This window comes from Carcharodon carcharias, chromosome 20 (assembly GCF_017639515.1).
Source record: "Carcharodon carcharias isolate sCarCar2 chromosome 20, sCarCar2.pri, whole genome shotgun sequence".
Taxonomy (NCBI): Eukaryota; Metazoa; Chordata; class Chondrichthyes; order Lamniformes; family Lamnidae; genus Carcharodon; species Carcharodon carcharias.
In genome coordinates, this window is record NC_054486.1 from 21,506,556 (window position 1) to 21,529,501 (window position 22,946).

Here is a 22,946-nt window from a genome sequence, read left to right on the forward strand (position 1 = left end):
GAGGGATCATCCATTCCTAAATTCATTATTGTGTTTATTAGTAGAAACTTTTTTACCCAGGGAATGGTGAGCATATTGAACCCACTACCACAGGAAGTAGTTGAGGTGAATCGTATAGATGCATTTAAAGGGAAGCTTGGAGGAGAGAGGAACAGAAGGATATGGGGATAAAGTTAGATGAAAGGGATAAGAGGAGGCTTGAGTGGAGCATAAACAGTGGCAGAGACCAGCTGGGCCAAATGGCCTGTTTCAGTGCTGTCGACTCTATCCTGCTCTGTGTTATATAGTCTGTAAAGCCCATATCAACAAGTACAAGTTAGAGGAAGTCACGATCAGACCTGCTCTGGTCAGACTGCTCCATGAGTATTTTGGCTAGTTCTGCTCACTGATGCACAAGGGACCATTTTAAGGATCGGAGACATTTCAAAAGCAAAAATCTCCTGCTGATCCCTTGCCTCAAAAGTCTGGGTTATTAGGGAAGACTGGAGAAATGTAGGCTGTTATGGCCTGGATAAGAAGTGCCTGAGAAGTAATCTTGTAGTGGTCGGTAAGATGGTATACAGTATGGAAAAGGTATTGTTTCAAATTAAGTCGCAAGTGGCGAATAAGGAGATACAAATTCAAGCTGATTAAAGGTAAATTTAGGACTAGTACGACACATAAAAGAATGAGTCCAGTCAAAGCAGGGAGAGAGAGAGAACAATTGACTTTCCATTGGAGATACAGTATCTAGACAGGCACAGGCTCACTAGATTTGAGGCCTCTCTGCTGGTTTGTAGTGATTGAACAAGTACTGGAATCCTTGTCATTCGCTGTCACACTGCCTTGCTCACTCTCACTCTTGCTTGTTCACTCCCCCCACAGACTGCACAGGGGAATGCACAGAACACCAGTTCAAGTGTGGGGATAACTGTTGCATCGATAGCTACCTGGAGTGTGATGAAACTCCCCATTGCAGTGATTCGTCGGATGAGGCCAGCTGCCAACAGAGTGAGTACAGTCCTCCACCCGCCCATGCACTTGCAGGCAAGGATGGGGAGTAACCTACCTTCTCTCGCATGACCCTGCTCCTTTTTTATACAAAGGTAGAGAATCGGAGAGCGTTCACAGCACAGATGGAGGCCACTCAACCCATCATGTCAGTGCCAGCTCTCTGAAAGACCTATCTACTTGCTATTTCCATGCTCTTTTTCCAGTTCATAGAATCTTACAGCACAAAAGCAGGGGCCATTCAACCCATCATGGCTCTGCTGGCTCTTTGTAAGAGCTGCCCACTTATTCCCACTTCCATGGCCTTTCTCATGTATTCTTTGTTGAATCTTTATCCATGGCCATTTTCAAAAGTTGTCAATGAGTCAAAAGATTCTGCTTCCACTTTTGTTTCTGATGAGCGTAAGAGTCTTGACATCCCTCGTGTAAAAAGCAAAAAAGAAAGACCCTTGCAGGGATAAGAGGCAAAAACACACTCAGAGGTGATGGAATGCCTAAAGAGAGACTTTAGGAAAAAGCATAACAGTAGAGTAAGCAAAATAGTGCCGTCCCCAGTAAAGGCATGTCCTGTCCGTAAGTTTAAGCATGGGCGGCATTCAGGGTATAATTTTCTGGAACTTTCTTTCATTTAAAAATGGACATTAACAAGACTGCTAAGATGGCTGCAATTTCTGTCTCAAGTCTCCGGAAAGTTCCTGACCGAATGACCATGGGTGGAGGCCTCCCCCTTGAATGGACAGACCAAGACGAAACCCACCTGCGGGATTTATACCAGCTATTGTTTGTGGGCTACCTGCAACTCAAAATCTATAGACAACTAGAGCCACCGTCCCCGAGCTTGATTTTTAACAAAAGAGAGCCATGGGGTCTTTAACATCCACCTGAGAGAACAGACACTTTAAAATCTCATCCAAAAGACAACAGCTCTGACTGTGCAACATTCTCTGTGCTGCACTGGGAGTGTCGGCCTAGGTTTTGTACTCTGGTCTCTGGAGTGGAACTTGAAACCGAGATCTGACTCCGTGCTCCCCGGGAGCCACAACTGACTACGTGAATATAAAGTAAGGCACTGAAGTGGGAACAATAATAGATGCGGTACTCTTGGGAACTAAATAACTGAAGGACGACCTGAAATAGGTGGAATACTCAGTTGATTTGATATTCAAGCAATCAACGCAAAGCAGCTATCAACAAAGCTAATTGGCTGTTGACATAAGTGAAACTGTTAAATATAAGTCCAGGGAGATGATGATCAAACTTCATAGTCCTCTGGTCTGGCCCCACCTTGAACGCTGCACCCAGTTCTGGTTGCCAAGAAACAAGAGGGAATTGAAATCCTGAAGGCCCTGTCACAAGACTGACTGCTCAGTGTCAGGAGGTATGAGTTCAACTGGGGAAATTTGGCCCTTGCAGCCTGGAAAGGAATTGTCTGAGTTTGGGGTGGTGCACAGATTCAAACTGGCAAAAGGTTATTTGACGAACTACACTGGCAAAGCCCTCTTCTGACAAGGTGACTGACCTGTGAAATAATTTCCAGAACGAGTAACAGAAGCAAAATACATGGAATTAATTAAATAATTGGATTACATAAGGTTCACAGCCCAGAAATAGGCCCACTCGGCCCAACTTGTCCAAGCAGGTGCTTATTCTATAGTGCCCTCCTCCTGCCTTACTTAACCTAACTAAATCAACAAATCGAGGCTCTGTGTCCTACTCTCATTCTGTTTAGTGCCTCAGCACTACCTCTCTCGCCTTCCCTCAGTCTCCTTTTCCTCAGTTCTCTCTTTCCCCTTTGCAGTTCTTGCTGGACTCTCCCTCCTCCTCCTCCTCCCACCACCCCTCCTTGCAACCACTTAATTCCTATTTCATGTCCACATTCTTCCCCTCCAGCCTACCACACCACCTCTGTCCATTCACATGCTTGCTTTCCACCAGTTCCTTTTGTTTATTGTTTAGTTCATTCTCGAACTGAGGGCGAGCAAGGCCAGCATCTATCGCCCATCCCTTGTAGCCCTGACAAGTTGGTGCTGAGCTGCCTTTTTGAGCGCTGCAGTGCACGTGGTCACAGTAGTTCCACAGTGATGTTTGAATAGGGAGCTGCCGCCTTGATTCCTACCCACCCCACCCTGCTCCCAAACAGCAGTGGCCCCCAGCTCCTGGTCCATCACCCCTAACTCCCACCTGCTGACGCTGCCTCAGTTGTTTGAACGCCACTGCACGCTTCAGGTGGCAATTCCTGTCTTCTCAGAATCCACCCCCCACTCCCGTGCTCTCCCCCCCCCCCCACCCCCCCCCCCCACCACCACCACCACCACCACCACCACCACCACACAGAAACAAGAGGAGAAGGGGGATGGGAGGCTGCTCTCAGGTGGCGAGGGAGTGGGATCTGGAGGGAAAGCAGAGCTGCTGACTCCATTATCTACAAATATTGGATGTTGCGCTGACAATCCCATCAAACGTGGTTGGCTCGCAGGCAATAGGTGCCAAAAATATGGCAGCATGGCTTCAATGAGGAATTGACAGCCTGTGCATTTCATCTGAAAGACGCACTCTGGAGAGTGGAGATATTTACCCATCAGTTTGGGTTAGATTTAGACCTGGTCCTGGAAGTGAAGACCCAGTGTCTATATTCTTGACTTCCTGTCTCTGTTAATCTGCTGTAAGTGGGATCAGCTTTAGGTTACCCTGTAGGCCTGACTCCCTGTTCCCCCTGCTGTTTCTTCATGTTTGGTGCTGTGGGAAGAGGTTGAAAGGAGTTTAATGTAACCAACTCTCCTCTGACTTGTGTTTTTCAGTAAGTGAGCAATTCAACATACTGCTGGACATCGACATCCCCAAGGAGAAAGGTAAACTTTTCAATGGGGGACCTGGTGAGGTAGATATGAGGCTCCAAGGGCCAAATTTTGATGTTGCGGTGGGTGGCCTGACAACAGGCTGGAAAGCCAGGGGCGACTGTCCCTTTAACGGATGGCCACCCGCCACCCCCCAGGAGCTGCTGGCCAATCACAGGTCCAGCAGCTCAGCAGTGCCACCTCGAGCAGTGGCCACTGCTGGGATTGCACCTGGAAGATCAGGATGCTAGGCTGCCCAACCAGTTGAGCGGGGTCTGGAGTTGCTGGTCCGCAGCCAAGTTGGCGGTTGGAGAGGGCTGTTGGGTGGGTTGATGAGGGTAGACAATTGCCACTGGGCCGAAGAGTGCCCAAATAGTTGGGCCCCTGCCTTGAGCCCACTGGGAAGCTGCTGGGGTTTAACAGGCAATCTTCCCATGTGACAGAGGGCTCACCTGCCACTGGTAAACTGCCAGTGGGAAGAGGCCCTTAATTGATTCAATTGACCTCTGGGTGGGAAAGTCACCCTCCGCCTTCCCCAAACAGGAAGAGAATCAGTACTCCAATCCTCTGCCTTCCCTCGCCATCTTACGACACTAAACCCCCCCTCTCCACCCTCCCCACCCCCCCCCAAGAAACCGGCAACCAGCCCCTCCCCAGAGGGCCACTAAAATTCAGCCACCTGTTGCTGATTGGGTATCCAAATTGACTGACAGCATATGAGGATCTCCTGAGCCTGTTCTCTCATCCAATGGTATGACTATAATTTCAATAAAATGCCACATTTGCCAGAGGAATTTTTGAACTGTGTTCAGTTGAACAGTGAACCCAGTAGAATATTTTTGGAGGGGTCGACATGGAGAAGACATGTTACTGTAAATGAGTTTTTTTCATGGAATTACATAGAACATTAGGGTTGCCAACCCTCCAGGATTTTCCTGGGCTCTCCAGAAATTGAAGATCAATCTCCAGTACACTGCTGTATGCAACCCTGGAGAAAAATCATCGGAACATTTAAAAAAGATCCTTTTTTTGTCATTTTTCTTTGAACATTTCTTTTTACCAGCTATAAAAATATTGAAAATGGAGGGGGGGAGGGGGAAAAGGCTGTTTGGCTGACAGTCAAGCATCATCCAATTGGGTAATGAGTCTTTTGGCTTTCCAATTGGTGTAGGAAGGCAGCTTGTTACAAGGATGGATCTGTTGAGCGACTAATGGCTGGAGCATGGGGGCATATCCAGGAATATGTTTAATTGCAGTTGGCAACCCTATAGAACATGCAACACAGAAACAGGCCAATCAGCCCAATCAATCTAAGTCATGTTTCTCTCGCGAGTCCTCTCTTGCATGTCCATGCAGCCTCCTCGTGCACGGCCCTCTATCCATCTGTGTCTGTGATTGAATGAGGTGCTCCTCCCTTTCTCTTTCATTTGTATTCTGAGCATATGGTTTCTCTGAACCTTCAGTGGTGGCAGCTGTGATCAATGTTTCGGAGAGTTAATCCACGTTGTCACTGTCTCCCTTTCCCAGCTCGCTGTACATTCCCACCTGTTACTGGCCGTTGCCGGGCCGACTTCAGCCGCTTCTACTACAATCCCTACACCAAGTCTTGTGAGCGCTTCACATACGGAGGTTGTGAGGGCAACGGGAACCGCTTTGAAAAGGAGGACACGTGTATGCAAGCCTGCAGAGGAGTGACAGGTAGGACCACATCATCTGCTGTCCTTTGTAAGTTGCAGTGCTTAACTGTTCGCTATGTGCAGCCACCGTCCACCACCGCCCCCCCCACCCCCCCAACCCCAACCACCACCAACCACCATTGTCCCTGCAACCAGAAACCCAATGAACTATTTCCCATTCACTCCCACTGAATAGAACCCCAATGGGTCAAGCCCCTTCCCCTTCACCCCCATTGTTTAAAACCAATGATAATGGGGTCAGGCAGTATACACCCCTGCCCTGAAAGCCTGAAGCTGGCTGGAATTTGGGCCTCGGGCCTCGTTTCAATCACTTGGATGCCAGTCACACCTCCAGAGGTTGCGTGATCATATCGGGGAGAAATAAAGTCCTGGGCAGCTTGCCTCGTGGTCCTTGGGTAACTGGCGAGAAAGTGGAGAGAGGGAGCTGTGTGGCGCACTGCTCCATGTCAATTTAAAATTCAAAATAATGTTGCTTTTTCCGTCGGGGGGGTGGTGGTGGGGAGAGCTATTGACTGCAACAACAACTTGCACTTATATAGCACCTTTTAATATAGCTAAAAGTTCCAAGCTGCTTCACAGAAGCATTATCCAATATAATCTGACACTGAACCACTTAAGGAAATATTACGGCAGGAGTCCAAAAGTTTGGTCAAATGGGTAGAGTTTAAGGAGCGTCCTAAAGCAGGAAGGCGAAGTAGAGAGAGGGAATTTCCGAGCAAAGGGACTCGGCAACTGAAGGCACAACCACCAATGGTAGAGCGACTGAAGGGGGATGGATAAGAAGACAGATATCCCAGGTGCTGGTAGGGCTGGGGGGGATTACAGAGATGGGGGTTGTTGGTGGGGATATGTGGTGAGGCCTTCGAGGGATTTGGATGCAAGGATGGGAATTTTAAAATGGTGGCATTGTTTAACCGGGAGCCAATGTAAGGTTTGGGAGCACAGGGTTGATAGGGGAATGGGGCTGGGTGCATGTTAGGCAGCCGAGTTTTAGATGAGATCAAGTTTATGAATTCGGCTGCATCCACACCTGGAAAGCCTGAAGAGAGTAGGCTCGATGGCTGCTCCTCCCAGGGTAGTCCACTCTCATTAGCATATTCCATTGGCCTAAGGCTTGTTTTAGGTGGTCACCCCCAAATGCCTGAAAGAAGATCCCAATTTTTGCTTGAGCATTTTCCATCTGAAACTTAAGCACAGGATGATGGTCCCTGAAATTGGGCCTTATTGCTTCGATTGTACACTCAATATGAGCTCCAAACTCTACCTCAACATTTCTTCACACTGCTGCCTTCCTGGTGTCAACTGTGGCTCAGTGATAGCAAACAATTCAGTGCAGCACCGAGGGAGTGCTGTACTGTCAGAGGAGGTGACTTTTGAATGAAGCATTAAATTGAGGCCCTGTCTGCCCTCTTAGGACCCCTATGGCACTATTCACGGAAGAGCCTGAGAGATCCCACCCCTTTGTTTCCTGGACAATGTTTATTCCGTCAAGCAGCATCACAACCAGATGTTATTGTTACTTCATTGCTGTTTGTGGGAGCCTGCTGTGTGCAAATTGGCTGCTGCATTTCCAACATTACAACAGTGATTACACTTCAAAAGTATTTCATTGGCAGTAAAGCACATTAGGATGCTCAGAGGTTGTGAAACGTGCTACATAAATGCAAGTTTGTTCTTTTCTAGTTCACCTGAGTCTAATAAATTATTTTAAATAGGCCGAATAGAACAGGAATAAGGCCATTCACCTCTCCAAGGTGAAAGAGGCTGGAGGAGCTGAATGGCCTACTCCCTAGGCCCAGAATGTACAATCACAGTGTTGAATTGTGAGTGGTATTGAGGCTTCATTTGCTATTGTAGTGGTTCTGTTACTGGATTAGTAATCCAGGGTTTAATAATCTAGAGAACAGGAAGTTCAAATCCAACCATGGCAGTTTGAGAATTTGATTTTATTTTTCAAAAGGAATTGAGAAGGAAAGAGCTGTAAGAGCATTGGATTGTTGTAAAAACACAATTGGGTTCAATAATGGCTTTTGGAGAAGAAAACCTGCTGTCCTTGCCTATCCCCGCCGATATGTGATTCCAAACACATCAGCATAGTTAACGGCCCCCTGAAATGGTTAGCAAGATGCTCAGTTCTATTGAACCCAGTACCAGTGGTTCATGAAAGAAGGCCAATCACCACCTTCTCAGGGGAAAAAGGGATTGGTCATTAATGCAGTTGACACCCCTATCAGTTGTATTGGGGGCTATGATGACCAAATCCCCAACCATATTGAATTGCCAGAACTTAGCCAGAAAAGCTACCAACACAGAGGTTTCCACTCCCACCTACGGTCCAGTGACCCTGCGGGAAAGTGCTGACTGTGTGGAGATCAGGGTCAGCTCTGATGTCCCATTTACCTCGACTGTTAGAACTATGACCCCTGTGTCCTGTTTGTACAGGACATAGGATGGTGCATATCAAACAAGGTTCGGATCTCATACTTCATGCTGCATTGACCTGGGTTGGGGGGAGGTGGGGAGTGGGTATTCTGACCTCACTTTAGTGTTGCCAACACTCCAGGACTGGCCTGGAGTCTCCAGGAATTGAAGATCAATCTCCAGGATACTGTTGTGTGCAACCCTGGAGAAAAATAATCTGGACGTTGAAAAGAATTGTTTGTTCTGTCGTTTTCTTTGAACATTTCTCTTTTCCCATTTTCAATATTTTTATATCTGGTAAAAAGGCTGTTGGGCTTACAGTCAAGCATCATCCAGTTGGTTAAATGAGACTTTTTGCTTTCAAATTGATGTAGGGAGTGCGTAGGAAGGGTGGATGTGTTGGACAATGAATGGCTGGAGTATGGGGGCAAGTCATGTGGTGAAACCTCCAGGAATACAGTCATTCACAGTTGGCAACCCTACCTCACTTCGTTCTTTTATTCTGTTTTTAGAAAAGGACGTATTTTCCCGAAGCCTGTTCGAAAAGCAAAAGCAAGGAAGTTCTTCAAACGGTAAGTGTTCCACGACTGGGAGGGATTAAGGGAGGGGACCGCAAAGAGGGATTAAGATCGAGATTAATGAAGAGGGAGGATGGGGAGGGATTAATGGTGAGAATGATGGGGAGGGATTAGGGAGGGAGTGATGGTGGGATGGGTTGGAAGGATGTGGTGTGAAATCTCTCTCTCACTCCCTCTCTCTCTCTCTCTCTCTCTCTCTAGCTAACATTGCCATAGCCGTGGTCCTAGCCATCTGTATTGCAGCGGTGCTTACCCTTCTGATCTACTTCTTGCTGAAGATGAGAAAGCAGAACCGGCGGCAAACGGGTCCTCCCAGTTCCACCGACTCCACAGACGAAGTGAAGAAACTGATGGCCATGCAGTCGAAACCCATCTGACGCAGGCAGTGGCAAATTATCTCCTGTTTAAGACTGTGGGTGAGGGAGGGGAGGGAAAGGCCTAGGTAGAAGATGGCAAGTTCTTGTTTTATAGATTATAAAATCATTTTTTTTTTTTTGAGTGCCTGGATTTCCTATGGGTCATGCTCCAATGATGTGTGGGCAGACATTTTGTTCAGTTTATACAGGTGCTGATCCAGTTGCTCGGTCGATTCAACTGGATTTGGGCTCTTTCATTCCTCCTTGCGAGTTCCTAGTCACACGCCATTCTCAATATCTCACTGGACTGTGAAATCTCCTGACCTGTGGTCAACACACAATTGGTCCCAGCCATTTTCACCTGATTCGATGGGGCTTGGGAAGCTGGGTTTAGAATCAGATTTGAGAGATGTATTGTTAAGATAGGGATTCAAAGATGATTGGTCTGTATGTTATCTTGGCCCCTGACTGTGAGGTGGTCTAACTTTCAGCTAATTGACATCCTGAACCAAGCCTCCACAATGCATCCCACAATAAATAAGGAACAAGCCTTCTCATTGGCCCACAAGTACTGACAATCTGCTAAATTCTTCATGGATTGGTCAGTTTTATTTTATTGCTGGTAAACATCTGAACATTAGGACAGAATTCAAATCTGAGCAAAAAACAAGTAGGGAGTTGTATTTTCTTCATTTCTGTCTTAGCTTTTCCATCATTTTCACTTTTTTCTCTTTCCCCTCACAATATCATCCCTCTTCCCTCTTTCCCCCCCACTCCTCTGCTCTCCCCTCCCCAACCCCTCCCTCTCCTTTCCTCTCTCCCACCCTCTCCCTCTCCTCTCTCCACCCCCTCCGGCGCGTCCTCTCCTCTCTCCACCCCCTCCGGCGCGCCCTCTCCTCTCTCCACCCCCTCTAGCGCACCCTCTCTCTGGGCCCTAAGTGTTCCTTGGGCCATTCATGTGCTGATATTTGGTTCTGTAAATGGTTTCTCCACATAGGCTTGGTCTCTGGGTCTCCAAACTACTTGTCATATAGGAGCAGCTCAAGGGAGATTGAGAGACCAGCTTGGGACAGATGGATATATCTGATTGAATGTACATTTCTTTTGTTTTCTGACTCGGAGGTTTGTTATCAGAAGGGGAGGAGACACTCGTGAGATCAGTCTGATATTTTCCAGTACAAGAGAAGTGAAGTCAGGCGAGTTAATTTCCTCATCAAGAACAGAATAAGATGGCTGATGGGGTTGGGGTTGGGGTAAATGATCAGATGTGTATAGATCTTGGTATCTATTGTGTTCTCCCTTTTCATTGGCTAGTTTATTTTTGAAGATTAGGTTCAACACAACCCCTACCTTATTTTACTGAGACAGCTGAGTGTCTGACATGTTGGTGGAAACTCACTGCCATGCTTTGCACTATGCTATGTGTCAGATATCGACACGCTCTTCTCATTGGGATGCGTCTCACTTAAACTCAAAGACTTTATGGCACTGGCAAAACCATAGAAATCCCACAGATAAGTGTGTACAGGGGCCTGTAGATAGCTATCCAGCTCATGCCACTTAATGGGAACCTTTCCCCCGACTGCGCACTTTCCCCATTATTCATTGATAACCTTCTCTCTCCTTTCCCAAACCTACCCATTAGATTGTCGGTAATGTGGAGATGAATGAGCAGTGGCTCCTCTCCCAGTGATCACTCTGTTCCGGTAGGTCGCCACTGGTGATCTCGGCTGAGCAATCACTCATGTGCAATCCTGGATCTTTCGGAAATTGTTCCTGCAAAATTTGAATCATTTGTGGCTGGGTTCCTGTTTCAGTTCTTGTAAACTGGGGATTGATGTTCGACATCTGTGTGTGGCTATGACCTCGTGGACCAACACAGGGTCAAATTGCGGTGCCCATCCTTGGTGCCAGTCAGAATCACGGGCCCAACATCATAGCATTTCCAGTAGTCACTCAGCCAATGATTTTTTAATGGTAAGTTCACTCCCTCAGGCTGAGGCTTCAATACCACCCATTGGTCTTGGGGCACGCAAAGGGTTAATTCAGATTAAAATTTAAAATTTTTTTTTGAGGCTGCCATTTTATTATCTTAAAGGTTTTTTTTATGCACTGAATCCCTTAAAACTATTCTACAATATCCAATGCTACTTAAAAGAAAACAAATCTATAGACCCCCCAAACAGCATCCACAATCCTGTTCAATCCCAACTGTTGGGTCCAGGGACACGACAGAGCAGACAATGTCCATGCTCTCCATTGAGAAATCCACTTCCTGGACATGTGGTTACCATGACGATTAAGACTAAAGTGGTATAATTTGTTACCATACGCCCTCCTTATTCCCATAATTTTTTTTTTAGCTGCAATTTTAACTTATGCATCTTGCTGAATCTCTCTTCTCCTCCTGACCTTAGTTACCTAAGTGATCGCAACACCTTGGTAGCACCTGCTGATGGGCTATTTGCCTATGTGGGGACTCATAGCTGAGCCTGTCCATATGTATGTGTGTGGGTGCAGCATCAGTAACTAGATAGTGCTCAGGAGCAGGGAAAACCTAGCTCTGGTGTTTTCTCTAGAGTCAAAGGTGGTACCTCAACGGCAACCAGTTAACTCCACTAAGACTGAGGATCAGACCTTAATCCTTCCAGCCAAGCTGTTAAGCAATCAACTGCATTTAGATTCATGGCCAAATTCTCCACATCACTAATTTGTGGTCAAACAGGGGCCTTGTCCCTTGCATTACACCCTGAATCAGTTTTTACAAGAACTTTCTCATATGTACCTTTCTGCCCGCACAGCACACCCTCTCCCTGCCATCCAAAATCATAAACATCATTAACCTGCTATCAGTATCAGTTATGGCTCAGTGGAAGTATTTGGAGTCAGAAGTTGTGGGTTCTAGACCCAATCCAGAGACTCAAGCACATAGTCCAGGCTGACATGCCCAGTGTAACACCGAGGAACTGAGTGCCAGCTTTTGTATGGGGCATTATACCAAGTCTCCCCCCTCAGATGGATGTAAAAGATCCCGTGGTATTATTTGAAGAAGAGCAGGGGAATTCTCCCCCCGGTGTCCTGTCCAATAATTATCCCTTAACCATGAAAAACAGTTTATCTGATTGTTTATCCCATTGCTGTTTGTGGGATCTTGCTGTGTGAAAATTGACTGCTGTGGTCTCCATATTGCAACAGCGACTACTTCAAAAAATTCTTCATTGGCTGTGAAGCCCTTTGAGATAGGCACGAGACAAGTTATTTTTTTCTAAGCATGCTAGAACATTTGCAGGGAGAAAATACCTGCCCTGTATCACTTGTATCACTTCAAATGAGAGGAGCTCTCTTAAGAGGCAAGGATCTTAATGGACTTCGGTTTGAAGTGAAGCTGCTGAGTTGACTCATTCTGGGAACAGCAAAGGGTGGGCAAAAACCAGAATGTGCAGAGCAAAGGTAATGTGAACTTAAACACCTGTGGTTTTGCACGGCATGTAGTTACATTGAGCATTCTAGCACTGGTGTCTAGTTACACCACTCCTGTCAGCCAATGAGTTGGAGGAAAGATGGGATTCACAACAAACTGCATATTTTACAGCCAAGTATATGCTCAGCAAACAGTCTGTTTGACCAGCACACTACAGCAAACAGTCTACATAGTCTATTTTTTAAGAGTCTCTGAGCTACAGCAAACAATTCATGACCCAAACTGCTGAAAGCAGGGTGATATGTCCAGCAAATGAAGTGAGTTGAGTATAGGTACATGATACAAATTAGGGCATAAAATCAATCCCAGTTAGTTACAGCAGGTGTGATTGACAGGAGATATTCCCGCACCATCTCCATTCTGACCGAAACTTGTGCAACATTGTTGTATATAATGACACATGGATGTGCTTTGCATCAGCAAAGTACATTATAAGATGTCCCAAATCTTTCAGTAATAAAAGAAGAAAAATTGCACCTCCCCTTTGGTAGATGCAATTTTGACAAAACAGCAGGGCCTTTGATTTGTATTGTATTTTATCTGAGTCCTAATAATTTTGTCTTTCTTTTGTAAAGGTTATTATCCTGTGTAATTTCTCACTTGTAATCACCGAGTAGCCTGTTTTGTTTTAGTGCAAATGGCTAGATGTGTACTTGTATTTTATTTTGTTGCTTCCAACTTTAATGTTTTACTTGTATATTAAAGTATGTATTTTTAGACCAAGGATCTAAATGCAAACAGTTTGGGTTTCCTTCGCAAGCCTTTGACACCAGGTAAACTAAGATTGTGGATTCAAGTCTCCACACTCCATAAACATGAGGGCAATATCTAGGCTGGCCCTCCTACCACATCAATGAGGCAGTGCTGCACTGTCGGAGGTGCCGTCTTTCCGCTAAGATTTCTTCCCGTGGACGTAAGATCCCACAACGCTATTTTGAAGAAGTGCAGGGGAGTTGTCCCCAGTGTCCTGGTAAATACTTATTCCCCAACCAACATCACTAAAATCGGATAATTGGTCATTATCATGTTGTGGGACCTTGCTATGTGCAGTTTGGCTGTCATACATCCTACATTAAAACAGTTACTATACTTTTAAAGTAATTTTTTTTTATTGGCTACAAAGCACTTCCTGGCCATCCAGAGGTTAGGAAAGGTGCTATATAAATGCAACATTTTTTTGTTCCGAGCGAGTTAACAAATCTGTCCCTCACTGTCCTCCCCCGACAGAGTGGATGGCCCGACAATACCAAACCCAAACAAGCCGTATGTCAGTGAGGTACAAAATGAGTATTTTATATGTCTTCACTAGTGAAGAGGATGCAATAAAGGAGGACGCAGTAGTGATATGTATCACAAAAAGTTAGCATGCAGTTACAGCAAGTAATTAGGAAGGCAAATGGAATATGAGCCTTTATTGAACATAAGAACTAGGAGCAGGAGTAGGCAATTCAGCCCCTCGAGCCTGCCCCGCCATTCAATATGATCATGGCTGATCTCGTTTCGGCCTCAAATCCAATTTATCTCCCTTTCCCCATAACCTTTCAACCCATTACTAATTAAAAGTCTGTCTATCTCCTCCTTAAATTTATTCAGTGTTCCAGCATCCACTGCACTCTGAGGTAATGAATTCCACAGGTTCATGACACTTTGAGAAAAATAATTTCTCCTCATCTCTGATTTAAATCTACCACCCCTTAGCCTAAAACTATGGCCTCTCATTCTAGAATGCCCCACAAGGGGAAACATCCGCTCCATGTCTACTTTGTCTGTCCCCTTTAGCATCTTATATACCTCAATTAGATCTCCTCTCATCCTTCTAAACTCGTGAGGATAGGCCTAAACTGCTGAATCTCTCCTCATAAGACAAGCCCACATCTCTGGAATCAATCTCTGCCATTTAACAACATTGCCTACATTATACCAGTGACTACAATTCAAAATTTAATTGGCATTCAAGCAATTTGAGACATTGTGAAAGGTACTGTATAAATGTATGTTTTGGAGCGACAGTAGTGATGGTGAAATTAGAGGCCCAATGCTGATTCTATAAGGATAATTAATCATAGAGCAATCAACTGATAGGTAAGTGGCTATAAAAATATCACTACATTTACAAAACAATTCAACGCTGTAGCTAGTACAACCATACCATTCTGACTTCTCTGGTGCCACCCCACAATATACCATAAATGGCATCTGCTCCTTTTACACTAATGACACCATCCCCAGGATTTGCCAATTAGACATCTACCAGCAGCTTAGGAAAAATGTACAGTAAATTAAATTGCTGATCTGAATTTTTCAGAGAAGAATGATACAAGGTATGTAAATTCAATGGGGCCTTAACTCAAGAACTTTCCCCTTCCCCCAGAAGCTAGCATACAAATTGCGTTGTGCACTGAATTTGTAGCCTAAAATGGAAAAATGCAATTAATAAATAAGAAAACCAAACAGCAAAGACAATTGACATTCCCATCCCACATCACCCCTGCCACCCACTCCTCCAACATGCCCCAATCTACTACCACCCCTCCAACACCCCCCTAACCTACATCTCTACCCCTCCAACATTCCCCCCCCCACACCCCTGCTCCATACTGCCACAGCCAATTGGCTCTAAAATAGAGATTTGACTTAACACTTTTTAACCCAGAACACACTCAGTTGCTGTGCTGCTGCTGTTGACCTTTGGCCAACCTTGTGGGTTGTCTGGCACGCTTTTCAGAAAGAAGAAATCTGAACCATGAAACTGCCCGAAGGTTGGAAGTAGCAGCGCAGTAGCTCACTGAAACTGACCTGACACTGACAAGACTGGCTTTATAAAACTTGGATCACAGGCCGAATGTTATGATTTGGTTTAGTCAGGTTTTCAGGCCTGCTACTCTGCCTCTGGCTGTTCAGGCTGGGAGACAACAAGAAACTCCATTTAGAGCAAAGAGCCTGGGGACCCCAACACCACCCCACCACCACCCCCCCCCCCACCCCTCCCCACTAGCCCCAGGTCCCAGTGTTTGGCACCATCTGGCCCCTCTCCCAGGCCCTGAGGCTGAGAAGATGTTTCCCCTCATGGGGGAATCTAGAACTGGGGACACAGTTTAGATATAAGGGGTCTCCCATTTAAGACAGAGATGAGAAGGAAGTTCTTCTCTCAAAGGTTCGCTAATCTTTGGAAATTTCTTCATTAGAGAGCAGTGGAGGCTGGGTCACTGAATATGTTCAAGGCTGAGTTAGATAGATTTTTGATCTACCAGGGAGTCGAGGGTTATAGAGGGGCAGACAGGAAAGTGGAGTTAAGGCCACAGTCAGATCAATCATGGTCTTTTTGAATGGTGGAGCAGGCTTGAAGGGCTGAATGGCCCATTCCTCCTATTATGATCTTATACTGAACAGGTTCAAGCTAAAGAGGAGGGACTTAAAATGTTGGCAGTTCTCAAGGTAGAAGAATTGCCTGGTCCAAATGGAATGTATCCTAGATTGCTCAGATATATGAGACATAAATTGCAGAATCTCTGGCCACAATCTTCCAACACCCCTTTGATATGGAGCTGGTACTGCAAATGTTACACCTCCGTGTAAAAGAAATAAACCTGGGAACCCAACAGTTCAGTCTGCCTTAGGGTTGGTGGTGGGGGAACTTAGAAACAAAATGAATTTGCACTTGGATAACTATGGGCTAATGAAAATCAGCATAGAATTGTTAATGGCAAATCATGTTTGACTAACTTGATTGAGTTCCTTGTAGTAGAGAACGGTGATGAGGGAGTGCAGCCGGTGTTCTGTATGAATTTTCAAAATTAGCAAAATTAAACTGGCTGGAATTAAAGAGACGTTGAAAGTGTGGATACAAGTTATCTCTGGAACAGAAAGAGAGTGGCGCTTAGTAGTTTTTCACATTGGAGAGAAGTATACAGTGCTATTAGAACCAAATGTTTTTATTTTAAATGTATTAATGATCTACCACACAGAAAATAGGAGAAGGAGTAGGCCATTTGGCCCCTCAAGCCTGCTACGCCATTCACAAAGATCATAGCTGATCTGATCTTGACCTCAACTCCACTTTCCCTCCTAATCCCTGTAACCCTTGACCCCTTTTGTTCAAGCATCTCTCTGAACCTTGAATATATTCAGTGACTCAGCCTCCATAGCTCTCTGGGGTTGAGAATTCCAAAGATGCACAATATGCTGAGAGAAGAAATTCCTCCTTTTCCCCGTCTTAAATGGGAGAGACCCTTATTTTCAAACTGTGCCCTAGTTCTGGGGAAACCTCGATGTCTAACCTCAGAATCTGCTGTGTTTTAATAAGATGCCCTGTCATTCTTCTAAACTCCAATGAGGAGAGGCCCAACCTGCTCAACCTTTCTCCATAAGACAACTCCTTCATCCCAGGAATCGACCTAGTAAACCTTTGAACTGCCTCTAATCTTCCTTGAAATAAGGAGGCCAAAAGTGTACAATTGACCGGACTTAAATCCAGTTCAAAGTTTGCAAATGACACACATCTCAGAAATGCACAAAACAATGAGAAGGATAATAAGGGTGATGTAAACTGATGGAACCACAGAAAGGTTATGGTGCAGAAAGAGGCCATTCAGCCCATCAGACACATGGCAGGTGAAATTTAATACCCAAGCATGAAATGATATATTTCAGTAGGAAGAGGGAATATAAACTAAATGGTATAATTTTATCGGGGAGTGCAGGAACAGTGACCAAAGATGGCAGGACAAGTTGAGAAGACCATTGAAAATGCATTTGGGATCCTTGGTTTGATCAATAGAGGCATGGAGTATGAAAGCTAGAAAGTTACCCTAAACCTGCTTAAAAGACTGGGTGTCAAGGCTTTAGGAAGAGATTTACTAGAATGGCACCAGTGATGAGGCTGGGTTGATTCTCCTTAAAGCAAAATTGAAGAGGAGGTTTGCTAAAGGTGTACAAAATCATGAACCATTTTGATAAGAAGAAACTGTTTCTAATGATAGAATGATGAGCTATCAAAAGACGATAGAGTTAAGCTAATTGGCAAAAAAACCAGAGGTGACATGAGGGGAAAATAATGCAGCAATTTGTTGTGATCTGGAATGTACTGGCTGAAAGGGTAGTGGAAGCAGATCCAATTCCCTTTTGAAAGTTGTTATTGAATTGGAAAGAAGACATATTCAGGGCGATTGGGAAAGGGGAGGGGCTGTGGGGCTAACTGGATAGTATTTTTTGAAGAGCTGGAACTGGCAGGATGAACCATATGGCCACCTCCTGTGATGTATCATTCTACAGTATGCTGTCTGACAGTGGAAGGCATCACAGCTGAGGCTGAAGGAGCTTAATGCATGTGGCCCCATAGTAATGTTGCAGCTGTGGTTCATTGGTAACACTCTTGCCCCTGAGCCAGAATGTCATTCAAGCCCTAATCCAGAGATTTGAGCATATCTCAGTTGACACTCCATTGCAGTACTGAGGGAATGCTGAAATTTCAGAGGTGCCATCTTGCAGGTGAGATGTTATCCTGAGACCCCATCTGCCCTCTCAGGTGGAGATGAAAGGTCTCAAGGCACTGTTTCAAAGAAGAGCAGGGGGTATTATCCTGGTCAATATTTATCCCTCCAACAACATCACAGCTACTGATTATCTGGTCGGTATGACACTGTTGCTTGGGGTTCTTACTGTGTGTAAATTGCCTTACAACAGTGACTACCTTTCAAAAATTACTTCATTGGCTGTAAAGTGCTTTGGATCATCCTCAGGTTGAGAGAAGTATTAAATAAATGCAAGTCCTTTTCAATGGAATTCTTTCAACGATGCCTTTCAAGGAAGGTTTGGACGGCATGATGAGGGAGCTGGTAAGTTTTATTGTCGTGCTTATGGGTAAGGTGGGATGAGATTATGGCCTCTGTTATCTATATTTATATTGTAAACTCAAGTATTCCCCAGCCCCCTTCCTGGTCCTGGTACCTAAAGAGTTCAATGATTTCCCCACTACTGGCAGTAGGTGGAGCTGATGGTACGTTGTCCTCCTGTCAAGTGTCGACCAGAAGAGATTTATTTCTCTGTTGGGAAATGGTGAAGTAAAATTGCCATGCTAGCTTTTAAAGAATCTCTGGCCCCCTGATCTCCATTATGTGTGGAAGAAATGATTGATTTGTTCACGCTGTTTCAAATCCTAGGCTTTCACATCGTGAAAAACTGAGTAATTGGACTTGTATTCAAAGAAACGGGTTTCACTTTTGATTATCCAGACGCATCCTGGTCAAAATCAAACAGTGAGCTCCTGACCTTACCTGCAACGATACAGGTCAGCCTGATAATTAATGGTAGCAGAGCATACCCATACCCCTGAGCGAGCGTGAAACCACGCCATTGTTCCCATATATAGTGTGGTTTCACACTCGCTAAGGCATATGGGTAAAGTGACCGCCATTAGCATGCATCCACCTTTTGAACTGCTTACTCTTTAACCACTGGTGTCTACTTTTAAGAAACACTTTAATGAGCTGTTTTTTTAAGACAAAAGGATTTTGAAATATGTGTTTCAATATATTTTGTTACCTCCGAGGTGAATTTGGAGGTCAGAACTCTGATCAGTGCTGTACACATCTGTACCTTAATTAACTTTATGTCTGATAAATTCTCTCCTCGCTGGGTCAGGAGCTTGTGGGGTCCAGAGCTGCATATCAGTACTACCACAACGTCTGATGTTAAAGTGCATCATTGACAGTGACAGGCCAACATTGTCAGAGGTGCTGTCATATTGGTTGAGACTTTAAGAGAGTCCTACATTCTTTGTGCCTGTGGACATTAAGATCCTCAATGGGATAAAAACAAAAAACGTCGGATGCTGGAAATCCAAAACAAAAACAGAATTACCTGGAAAAACTCAGCAGGTCTGGCAGCATCGGCGGAGAAGAAAAGAGTTGATGTTTCGAGTCCTCATGACCCTTCAACAGAACTGAGGCCAATCTATCTTCGCTAAGGTGCAGTTCCCAGAACTGACCACAGTACTCTGGATGGTGTCTGACCACAGTTCGAAATGCTGCAGAATGTCTGCTATGTTTGCCTGCATAATAGACACTGCATTCCATAGAATCACAGAGGGTTAGAGCACCCTAAATCTATGCCCCGTCCCCTTTCCCCTAGTTCTGGACCTCTCAATCAAGAGGAATAGGACCTTTCTATCTACTCCATCCACACCACTCATAATTTTATACATTTCAATTAGGTCTCCCCTCAGCCTCCTCTGTTCCGAAGAGAACAGTGCTGAAATCCTCCAGTCTAGGCAACATCCTCATAAATCTCCTGTGTACCCTCCCTAGTGCAAACACGTCTTTCCTATAGTGCAGTGACCAGAACTGCACACAGTTCTCCAGCTGTGGCCTAAATAGTTTTTTTATACGTTTCTAACAAAACCTCCCAGCTCTCATCTTCTAATAAAGGCAAGTATCCCATGTGCTTTCTTAGCCAATTTTTCGGCCTATCCAGCCACTTTCAGGGATCTGTAGACACAGACTCCAAGGTCCCTCTGTTCCCCTACACTTCTCAATATCCTACCATTTATTGTATTAAACTTGTCCTGTAACAGTGTAGAGGAACCTCTTAAACTCAATGAAGTGATTCCTCGTGGTTTGGTCTTGAGTGTCTTGTCCAAATGCAAATTTATTACTCCCTTCAATTCAATTCATTGTGTGAAGTGCTTTCAATGTGAGAAGGCGCTATATAAATGCAAGTTAGACTTCTCCCTGGACACACTTAACTAAAATAAAAAGCAATGCCTGTATGTACTGAGTAAGTCTCGGTTTTTACCCAGTGCGGGATCTGCGTTTAAGGAGGGACACGTCTTTTACCAGGTATAAAAAAGGGCTGGTGTCCCATTAAGTTCAGGGTTTTGTTTCCCTTTTGCTTAACAAAGTTCATTTCAAATCTTGGCAACTCTTTCCTCCAGAATCCGAAGGTGTATTTCACACTTTTTTTTCCAAAAAAGGCCCACTAAAGACAGGTCATCTGGTCGTTACTCCCTTGCTGTTTGTGGGAGCTTGCTGTGCACGCTGCCGCATATCTGACCTTGCAACAGTGACTACGCTTCGAAAGTACGTCACCGGCCGTGAAGTCCTTTGGGGTGTCCCCGAGACTGTGCAAGTTGGGGACGAGTAATAAATGCTGACCTTGGCCATCCCAAGAAAAGACAAGCATTTTATGAACGATCCGAGGTTTACGTTCAGGCGCGGAGGGATATAATGAACGGGAGAAGCTGAACAATGCAGGGCTTGAGCTTCCAGTGATGTAAATACCTCATTCATAATTCCAAACTCTCAGTTGACATTCCAGCCACGTGTGTAGCACTCAAAGGAAGCGCTTAAAACATTGCCCAACCAGAAACCAACTGCGATCCAATATAATGACCTCACCTTCAATTCTTGCAAAATATCAAACTCTGCACACATATTTTATAAAACCTAGCACATTATTTCATATTTAAAACTCACGCTCGATTAAAGAATTTTAAGTGGCCCCAAATGACATTCCTTCGAAATTCTTTTAAAAAGAATGGAGGTTTTTTTTTAAAAAACGCTGATGTAATTGCAGGTCGTGGAAACATGTTATAAATGGTGTTGATCGTTTGAGTTCAAATTAGCCAATGGAAACTTTTTCCCCTTTATTTTCCATATTTGTGCCTTTTTATAATATGTATACTTTATAAAGTTCTTTTTTTGTAAATGGAGCAATAACCTATCAAATGATGGGACGGGAGCGAGGAGGAGATTTGGTGGGGAGGGAGGTTAATGAGGGCAGGGCGGGGTCGGGAAAACTTTTTGAAAGTTTGGGAAAGTTTGGCGCATGCGCAGTGCGCGGCTAAAACTGACAAGCGCAGGAGGCAGCTGCGGCGGCGGCGAATTTGTCAATTTCACAGCAACCTGGACACGAGAGGGGGGGAAGCGCGGACGAGAAGGGGGGAAATAGGGTGGACGGAGGAGTGTTGTACATCCCCACAGTCCCTCCCGGTGTCACTGTCCTCGCCAGCCTCGGGCATATCCCCTGGTGAGTTGCTGCTCCTGCCTCCCCGCCTGATTCTGACCGGTCTCAGCTCTTAGGATTTGTGAGGTTGGGGTTTGTTGGTGAGCTGCTGGAACTTGCTTTGTGTCGAGGGTGTGGGATGTGGGTGTGTTACTGGGTGGCGTAGAATTCGAGCTGGGTCACATGCAGCCTCATAATGAGGGATCGGTGCAGATAAACAGAGAGGGTGGGCGATGGGGGGAGGGCACGGAGAGGGTGGGCGACGGGGGGAGGGCACGGAGAGGGTGGGCGAGGGGGGGAGGGCACGGAGAGGGTGGGCGAGGGGGGGAGGGCACGGAGAGGGTGGGCGAGGGGGAGGGCACAGAGAGGGTGGGCGAGGGGGGAGGGCACGGAGAGGGTGGGCGAGGGGGGAGGGCACGGAGAGGGTGGGCGATGGGGGAGGGCACGGAGAGGGTGGGCGAGGGGGGGAGGGCACGGAGAGGGTGGGCGAGGGCACGGAGAGGGTGGGCGAGGGGGGGAGGGCACGGAGAGGGTGGGCGAGGGGGGGAGGGCACGGAGAGGGTGGGCGAGGGGGGGAGGGCACGGAGAGTGTGGGCGAGGGGGGGAGGGCACGGAGAGGGTGGGCGAGGGCACGGAGAGGGTGGGCGATGGGGAGGGCACGGAGAGGGTGGGCGAGGGCACGGAGAGGGTGGGCGATGGGGGGAGGGCACGGAGAGGGTGGGCGATGTCACGGAGAGGGTGGGCGAGGGCACGGAGAGGGTGGGCGAGGGGGGGAGGGCACGGAGAGGGTGGGCGAGGGGGGGAGGGCACGGAGAGGGTGGGCGAGGGGGGGAGGGCACGGAGAGGGTGGGCGAGGTCACGGAGAGGGTGGGCGAGGGGGGGAGGGCACGGAGAGGATGGGCGAGGTCACGGAGAGGATGGGCGAGGTCACGGAGAGGGTGGGCGAGGGGGGGAGGGCACGGAGAGGGTGGGCGAGGTCACGGAGAGGGTGGGCGAGGTCACGGAGAGGGTGGGCGAGGGTGGAGAGGGCACGGGGAGGTTGGATGACAGTGAGGGCGGGCGATGGGGGGAGGGCACGGAGAGGGGATTGCCTGTGATATGGTTTGGAGATTGAAAGGAGACCCACATTCACTGTAAGGGTTTGTCAAACAACGTGAACTGATGATGTGATGTCTATGTAAAACTGCTGATTGATCTGTGGTTAATATCACAGTGATGACACTGTCACTAGCATTCTGCTCAGTCCTGTCTCTGGTGTTAATTGGCTTCAGTAATCGAATGGTTGATAAAGTCACACTGAAGCTATGTTGACAGATAGATGTGATAAGCTTGGCTTTTTTCTGTTTGTATCATCTTGAAAAGCCACATATTAATGATACAGTGAGAAGGGGCTCTTTGCTCTTTTGAAAAAATACAGGAAAGGCTGAGGGGTTGACATAATAGAGATCTTTAAAATTATGATGGTGGGGTAGGTGTAGTGAAGGGATTTTTCACTGATGAAGGAACCCAAAACTAGGGGCCATAAATATGAACGTAAGAACATTCAGCCCCTCGAACCTGCTCTGCCATTTAATAAAATCATGGCTGAT

The 22,946-nt window shown here is 46.2% G+C and overlaps 2 protein-coding genes across 4 annotated transcripts in view; both read left to right on the forward strand.

The window, feature by feature from the left end:
- Positions 1 to 13,081, forward strand: part of LOC121292783 (kunitz-type protease inhibitor 1-like) — an 84,796-nt gene extending 71,715 nt beyond the window's left edge. Inside the window, exons 6-10 of the mRNA XM_041215160.1 lie at positions 865 to 990; positions 3,789 to 3,839; positions 5,352 to 5,522; positions 8,455 to 8,514; positions 8,722 to 13,081. Coding sequence (XP_041071094.1) covers positions 865 to 990; positions 3,789 to 3,839; positions 5,352 to 5,522; positions 8,455 to 8,514; positions 8,722 to 8,897 — 584 coding nt within the window. The 3' untranslated portion in view covers positions 8,898 to 13,081. The remainder of the gene's footprint in view (positions 1 to 864; positions 991 to 3,788; positions 3,840 to 5,351; positions 5,523 to 8,454; positions 8,515 to 8,721) is intronic.
- An 8,142-nt stretch (positions 13,082 to 21,223) lies between these two features.
- The window catches only part of LOC121292469 (pleckstrin homology domain-containing family G member 3), a 198,184-nt gene continuing 196,461 nt past the window's right edge, over positions 21,224 to 22,946 (forward strand). For all 3 annotated transcript variants that reach the window (XM_041214442.1, XM_041214441.1, XM_041214444.1), the window contains exon 1: positions 21,224 to 21,381. The gene's annotated coding sequence lies outside the window, so the exon portion shown is untranslated. The remainder of the gene's footprint in view (positions 21,382 to 22,946) is intronic.